This window comes from Acyrthosiphon pisum, chromosome A3 (assembly GCF_005508785.2).
Source record: "Acyrthosiphon pisum isolate AL4f chromosome A3, pea_aphid_22Mar2018_4r6ur, whole genome shotgun sequence".
Taxonomy (NCBI): Eukaryota; Metazoa; Arthropoda; class Insecta; order Hemiptera; family Aphididae; genus Acyrthosiphon; species Acyrthosiphon pisum.
The window spans coordinates 9,176,342-9,185,121 of record NC_042496.1 but is presented as its reverse complement, the minus strand read 5'-3'; the positions used below and the strand labels follow the sequence as shown (position 1 = coordinate 9,185,121).

Genomic DNA, 8,780 nt, shown 5'->3' with positions numbered 1-8,780 from the left:
AAAAGTTATAATTTAACAATACATTAATACCTTACTAAAAAACCTTACCATTTTAGGTAATAGGCGAAAGGTTTCAATTTTCCACCATAGGTAGTATAATTTAAATTTTAAATATTGTGCATGCCTACTAAATTGTAATAAGTAGGTATACTGTATATCTGAGTAAATAACAGCTAACTGCTAATACTATTAACAGACTATAAATAATAGTACTTATTTAAAATTCAGAGACTGGAACTTTTCAACCTAGTAAGTATTGCTGTTTGGAACCGGAACCCTTTGAATATTGGGAACCGAAACCCTTATTTAAATTAATTTAAAACCGGAACCGATATTTTTACTTTACAAATTTTTTATTTTTTAAGACCCGAAAAGAAACCGAAACCTAAATTTTAGTTTTTCAAGGAAACGAAACGGAACTAAAATTTCACAAAATGCACTAAAAATCAAATTATATAACATATAAAAATCTATCAAGTTGTATTTATATAAAAAAAACTATATTTTTAATTATTTTAATTGCTTACAAAAAGTTTAAAAAATGTGTGAAATAAGTTTTAACTCGGCAATTTGAATCGTTAAAAATATATTGGAAAAGTAATGAATTCATATTAAAGAACCAAAAATGTTATAAAATTAAAAAAATTAAAAATCAAATTCATTAGTATATAATTTAAACTCTATGTTTTACAATGAGATAAAAAGAATGGGTTTTCATATAAATTCACAGCCCTAGTAATAACAAATAAGTTTTTTATGTTCATCAACATATAATATTTATTATGAAAATATAATTAAATTTTAAAGGTTAATACTAAAGAGAATTATAATTTTTACAGTAAGACTACAACTAAATTTACATGTGCCAAGGTTGAATGTCCATCATATTTCACAAGACTAAGAGATCCATGTTATTATCAATATGACAAAGATTCATGCTGTGAGGTTAAAAAATACTGTCGTAAGTAAAGTCGTCCAAATGTTTAAAACTTTCCTAGAGTAACAATAATTAATTATCATTACTTGACAGTCATACAATTATACAATGCGTTATTTTTGTAGTTTCTAATTAAATTAAAATATATACTAAATAGAATTGATAATTTATAATAATTTGTTTTTTAGCCGAAGAAAAGGCAATTGGTCATGAATGTGTATATGACAATCAGGTTTACAAAAATGGTCAACGATTTTATGTTGGTGATTATTTACAATGTGTTTGCTCACCGGAATTTAATGGTAAATTCTCAATAACTATTTTTTATAGAATTTAATACATTTATATTTAAATTAAATTATGGATTATGGTCAAGAACATTAAAATGAATGGCAATGACACTAAAAGAATGATTATTGTTTAATTCAATACAATATTCTTTATTATTAAATTATTGGTATTAAAGAGAGAAAATTTACAGAACCAGCATCACAAATACCTTATCCAATTAACTTTGGAAAGGTTCTTCTTTCTGTTGTGAGTGTGATCAGCTCATATTATGTATGTTCTAGGAGTGTACGACTCGGTTCATTTAAAGTATTCTGTCTGCTCCTCAGTAGAATTAAAAATAAAAATCGACTAAAATAATTATCAAAACTCAAAGGCTAAATCATTAACTTTAAACTAGTAAAAAAAAAATTAATAATTCTCTTAGTACTTCAACATTTAAAATTGATCTAGCTTCCTACTTTGGATAAAATAAGTTTTAAAATCATATCAATGTAAAATCAGTTGTTAAATTATATTATATAAATAAACTATTTATTAAATAGGTAGTAAATGTTTAATATAGTCTATAGTAATAGTAATGTACCTAGGTAATTAATAGATATATTGTTCTTAATTCCATTTAGGTACAATTAGTGATAAATCATGTAGAGAAGTTGGTTGTAGTTATGAAATTTTATACATGGAAAACATTTTATCACGAAGCGCTCCTGTGTATTTCGAAAAAGTAGATGGATGTCCTATTGAATGGTTCAATCGTAAGTTATAATTTTCTTTATAATAAATAATTTGTTTGTACAATTGCAGTTTAACAACCATGCGATTTTTTTTGAAACATGTGTATTTCAAAGATTTAGTAGCAACAGTACAAAAATACATTTCCACAAATCATTATTATGAAAGTTATATCCTTCCAAAGATTGCGATTTTACATTTATACTATTGTTCAATACTATATTGTGTATCGCACAGTGGTGTAGTGGAGGGTACTAATTTTATATTTATGCGTGTACCCTTAACGAAAATCGTGGTACGCAGGTTAGGCGTAGCCCCTGAAGTTATTTTTTACAATGATTAACTATTAAGGCGTGATCCATACACTTTTTTAAGACTACCTACATCACTGTTACCGCACTTCTTACGATTTTGTTTTATTTCTTTTCGGAAACCTATGTATATTACAACGAGCGCTAAGGTCGTGTCAGAGTTAAGACCAATGTCGGATGGTACAAAAATAAATTGGTGGAAATTATTATTTTTTAAGTTATTGTATTCCGAATTCATACAACGCTCTTTTTTACCGATCTTCTTGAACTTTTTTGTTTTACCGAACACCCTATTTTTGCAAATTCTTTTTGTTTTAACGTACCTAGTATGTAGCTTAGCATGCTGAAACGATTGTGAAGTTAGAATTAGGCGGTCGAACTTAGTTTTAAAGTTAAATTATTTTATTTGAAATCAGAAATGTATAATACTTAGTATTTTCACATAAATATATGCTTAATAGGTATGCGTATACTCGATGTGGTCACTCGCCCGTTGCGCTCGCTTGGAGTTATGAATTAAATTTTATTTTTAAAAGCTATTGAAATTTTTTTAACATATTGTGACCTATTCCTAAAAACTATTGATTTCTGGTACCATAATTTTTAAAAAGTTTGTTTAGGTATCTGTTTCAAAAAAAAAAAACTGAAAAATTCATTATAAGCACGGTAAACTATAACTTTATGCGCGTAGTAAACTTCGTAAGGCTATAACTTAAGGGAATTAAATACTGTGATTTTCTGTTTTTGTCTAACACATATCTGTGACATATTATTTTAGACGTGTTTTTTGCCAAACATTCTATTGAAGCGATAAGAATTCTGAAAGCAGATTTGAATTTGTCGTCAAGTCTACTTGAAATCGACTTACCCACACGTTTGATATTATCCCCAAAATTTTAAAAATGTCATATTAAAAAAGAGCATTTAAAAATTTTCGTATTTTAATTTCTGGATAATTTAAAATCAAAAATATGGGAAAGTCGATTTCAAATAGACTAGTTTTTAAAATTCTTATAGCTTCATTGGATTAATTAGTATGTTAGGCTAGATAAATGTGCTAGACAAAAACAGAAAGTCACGGTATCGGTCCCATTAAAAACTAATGATTTCCTCAAATTTAAACTTTTTATAATACATAGGCTTTCGAAAAAAAAATTCAAAAAATCATGTGGTAGCTAAACTGCAAATTATACCATTGTTTGTATTACAAAATATTATTTTTTATTATATACCTACTTGTATTTTCTAGCTGAATATAATGCTGCAACTGCTGATGAAATAACATCTACTAGCAAGTCTAATGAACACAATTGCAAATATGGGGATTTGAGTATCTCAGTAGGTCAAAATATGACTATTGGCCAACAATCTGACTCAGATACATATAAAACAACATGTTCTTGTAATATCCCTCCGTTAGTTACTTGCATCAAAGTCAGAAAATAGATAATTTAATAATAACAATATTTTAGAACACGCATGTAGATACTATATAACTATTTACAAAGAACGCGCAAATATAAATAAATGCAATTATAAATACCCAAGTATAATCAGGTATTGTGAACAATTTGTGTGGGTTTGTGTAGACGTGTCAGTGTGTCATGTATAATTATAGTATTATACAATTCAATAAAACTACTTTATTACAAATATTTGTGTTCTTCTTTCTGTTCACCCTTTGCTCCCAAAGGCCCAACTATAAAGGGACGGACAACACCGTCCTAAACCTTCATATATAGGGCTCTCATGTTCTGCCCTCCACCTCTCATTTAGTCCTTTACTAACCACAGCTGTATCATATTTCGTTATAATTCTCTATTCTGTTTATCCATCTCTTCTTTGGTTTTTCTCTCTTAGACTCCATTACTTTTCTTCTCAATTTATTTGTCTCCAAGTCACCTCTCCTCATAACATGACCGAACCATCTCAATTCTCAACCTATTTCCCACAAATTATCTTAAATAATTGTATTAAATATAAAAATTATCGATGATGAACAAATAAATAATTATATCACCTATACTAACATATGTACTTAAATTTAGTAATCTTTAGTAAATCTTAAACCTTAATGATTATTATTATTTTTAATAAGTTAATAACTTTTATAATTTGTAAAGACACAGTTTTTTTTTTCACAAAAAGGCAGTTTTTTTAGTGTAACTAAAAACTAATTGCATTAAATAATTTAAATATTCACCAGATGTTTTATAAATTACCATTTTCTATACACTATTCAAGGTAAGTGACTTTCTACATTTATTTGTCTCCAAGTTACCTCTCCTCATAACATGACCGAACCATCTCAATTCTCAACCTTTTTCACGCAAATTATCTTAAATAATTGTATTAAATATAAACATTATCGATGATGAACAAATAAATAATTATATCACCTATACCTACTAACATATGTACTTAAATTCAGTTATCTTTAATATTAATCTTGGATCTATTATTATTGACATTTTATGCATTTTCTTTGGCACATAGAATCGAAAAACGTTATGTTACATATTCCCATGGCAACCATTTATATTTTATTTTGAGATTTCCGTGTGTGTGTCTCCATATTACCATGGCAACCAATTATATATTATTTTGAAATTTCCGATGGAATGTTTTGTATATAAATGATTGGTATGGTGATATGTAAAACATATCATTCATATAAAGTTAGCAATTTTAATGGGCAACGAAGGGAACGGGATCAGATATTTTTATAAGCATAGATAGATTATACCTCTGAGCAGAAGATAAGCTTATTTAAAAAGGGAGAGGACCAAAGACCAACCAAAGTATCGATACTTTACTAGTGTCGGTAGTATTGGAACGTCCCTATGTTCAGACTCTTCAGTAGACTACCTAGGTATGTACTACATATGATAGCAAGGACAGCAAAGACATAAAATGTGGTACTTCATTACAGACTCGTATGCAATATTTTTATGATTATTTTTAGTTAGTTAACTTTTATAGTTTGCAAAGACACAGCGAAGTTATATTGCACGAAATCAACATTATTAGGTGTTCTCTTTTGTAAACAAACAAACAATATAAATAAATTATTTTGATTTTGATATTTTGACACGATAAATAATTTTGTTGATGATAATATATTATATTACATAATATATATATATATATTTATAGGTATGGTAATTGGTTATTGTTTTGTTTGTTAATTCTTAACTTGGTTTTGTCAACATTAAATTTATGTTTAGTCTTGGGTGGGTTCCAACTTTCTAAGGGGATGTAATAGAAATTTTCAATTTAAAATTTGAGTATGAGACAAAACTGCACCTTGACTTTGGAATACACAAACGTATTAAGTTCACGCATATGTGAATATAGAATATATCAATAGAGCTCTGGATCCGTGCCTGAGTGACATAATAATTAATATTCAGGAGGATAGGTATGGCCTATGGTTGTGAGACGCGTTATACTTCTAGTGTCATTTTTTTTTAACCAATCTTAGTGATTAGAAATGGACAAATGGTTACGTGTCAATCAATAATAAATTAGAAAAAAAAATAACAGGTTCTGGTTTTTATTAACACAAACAACTAACAAGTCATCGATATAATATACAACTACCTATAATATATACAATATACATATTTTAGATTCTGAGGCTCTGAGTGGAGCAATAAATGTAGCACGTATTGATTTTTTAATTTGTTTTAGACTCCAAGCGCCGAGCGGAGTGAATGTATTTTTTGTCACGCTTGCACCGAAAGTTTGGTTTTCGACCACGGTTGAAGCGTTGGAAAGCAACCTTTTTCCGTCCAGCGGGCGGAAAAGTGTCGGGCGTGTATCCCCTGCACAACCAGAAACTAAAATGTACCTATATCTACCACGGTCCTTACAAAACGTAAGCTTTTGGTTACATCTTAAATTTATAGTATAACCGCCTTGCATGGCGGATAAACATATTTTGTAGAAAAGTCTATAATTGTTGCATAGATCCCTGCATAACCTTTTCCATGACAGCAGGGGCGTGACAAAAAATAGTATGTGTGGCTCACTTCCCGCCCTTGCCACACAATATACTATTACAATGATGTGTGTCTGTCAACATTTTCTAGAAAAAATGCATCGATTTTCACCTTCAGAATTTTTATGTTGGGAAAGTGGATCAAGTTGGTACTTTTGAGAGATTCACTGTCATTTTCTAAGGCGTCCGGACCAAAAAATAAAAACATAAAAAAACTGCGATTTTTGCAAATAATCAATTTTTCACAAAATTTATTTACTTTTTTCGGTGTAACTAAAAACTAATTAGCTTAAATTCTTTAAATATTTACCAGATGTTCAAATTACCATTTTATATACACCATTAAATTTCAATTTGATTCATTTTGAGCTATTTATATAGCGGGTGTAACAGGAAGACCTGACAGCAGTAGCGCCAATAGTGGGGGGGAGGCTTAGCCCCCTCAAAAATTATATAGTTTACCATTCTTAAAAGTATATACCTATAAATTATAATTTTAAAAAAATGTTATGGGCCTTGAGCCCCCCTAGACATTTTCCCTATTTGCGCCACTGCACTGCCTGACAGATAAAATAGCAATTGTTCTGAACAATATTTAAAACATTTTTTATATATATAATTTATACAATATTACAGCGCTACACGTATAATATAAAAAAAACTGTATTTTTTCATACTGAAAATAAAAATATGATTTAAATTTGTTGTGTGCTTCATCAACTATTGGGACGGTAAATATTTTTACGATTTTCTTCAACAGTTCAAGTTTTTAGGTGGAAAATTGAATCAACTTTGGGGGGGGGGGGGTAAAAAGTAAAGAATTTCCAATAGTTTTCAAAAGCGTCAGGAAAAACAAACAACCAACTTAGGAAAAATTGAGATTTTTACGCAAAACCGACCAGTTTTCGAAAAAAAAATTATCGATTTTGTTTTAAAGTGTAACTTTAAAAAAATAACTGTAGGTATATAGATGAAATGTTCACTGAATGTTAATATAAGAAATTTATATACTCCACGATAGAAGGAACTTGTTTCGTGATGTAACTGATGGCGTTTAAGGACGTGGTCACTATTTTCCCTAATCAAACATTGAAACATTGTTTGTAGTTGTAGTGCTACACTACGGTGCCGCCTGGAATGTTTGAGTGAAGAAAATAGTACCCCAGGTCGTTAAATGCCGTCAGTTACATCGCGAAACTAATTACTTCTCTCGTGGAACTGAGTATACATTTTCGAAATATGGTGACTCTTTTTGAGATGTTTGTAGGCATTAAAAAATTTCAAATTTTATTAGTTTTTTTTTAAAAATATTGTCAATACGGCTATTACTATTGCTCCCAACCATAATATTATAATCTCTATAGTACCGGCCTGTATATATTTCTATTCAAATTTTCCACTGGAAATCTTTTGTACCATGATATAAATAAATTGTATAATCGTAGGCAATTAAATACATAAGTGTGCAGTGTTATTTTTTTTTTAAATTTTTAAATTTTGTATGTAAAATGTGTTTTATTCAATAAACTAGCTGATCCCGTGCATAACGTTGCCCGTTAAATATACCAACTCTATAAAATCCAATATCTGTTATTTAATATTCGGTCTATGGTGTTCAAAATTTATCTTAACTTTTCTGTTGCCCGGAATAAAAATTCTGATTCGTAGCTGTACATTATCAGGCTGCAGGCACTCTACCTGCTATAGATCGCGGACCTCGTGCTGTTTGTACGTAAGTGTATGATTTAAGTCTAAAGTATCAAAGTTTGTCGTTTTTACTTAATTCCACCTACGGTGGATTAATATAATTAAATTAATTAATATAAAATAATCAATTAATACAAAATCCAATCCTATAACCGTACTAAAATCCGATGAAGATAAAAAAAAACAAATTTAACCATTTTTTTAATTAGTCTATTTTCTTGCCAGAGGTCTAATCTAAACACAAACATTCATTCATATATATATAGGTATAATATGATCCCGTGCACTTCTTTGCCCGTTGAAATAATAAGTTTTATTTTATAATATAACGGTTACCATAACAGCAATTTTAAAACAATAAATCTCAAAATTAGCCTATCTTCTGCCCAATTTATCTCTGTACCAAATGATCCCGTGCACGTCCTTGCCCGGCAACCAGTTATTATTATTATAATAGCTTCAAAACCCATGGTAACCATGGCTACCAAAGGACACACACAAACATTCTATATCTCCTCCTGGGGTTGGTTGCCATGGTAATATGGAGACACACACACATACATTCATTTTTATATATAAGGATTGGATATTTTTGCATATTTTCCAAATTTTCACTGCATATTTTCAAGTTCCTAGCCTTGGTTATTATTTATTATTTAAATTAAAAAATATGTTTAGGCACTTACATTAATCAAAAATATAGATAGGTGCCTATTTGTATACATTTTAAATAATTGTATGCTGTATAATAACATTTATACAACAATTTGGTACAATTAGCCATTGCCTATTTGTCCAC

General features: G+C 29.1%; 1 protein-coding gene across 1 annotated transcript in view; it reads left to right on the top strand.

Moving 5' to 3' along the window:
* Positions 1-3,926, top strand: part of LOC115034391 — a 4,637-nt gene extending 711 nt beyond the window's left edge. The window contains exons 4-7 of the mRNA XM_029491156.1: positions 840-961; positions 1,126-1,239; positions 1,852-1,983; positions 3,521-3,926. Coding sequence (XP_029347016.1) covers positions 840-961; positions 1,126-1,239; positions 1,852-1,983; positions 3,521-3,717 — 565 coding nt within the window. The 3' untranslated portion in view covers positions 3,718-3,926. The remainder of the gene's footprint in view (positions 1-839; positions 962-1,125; positions 1,240-1,851; positions 1,984-3,520) is intronic.
* Positions 3,927-8,780: the final 4,854 nt, after the last annotated feature.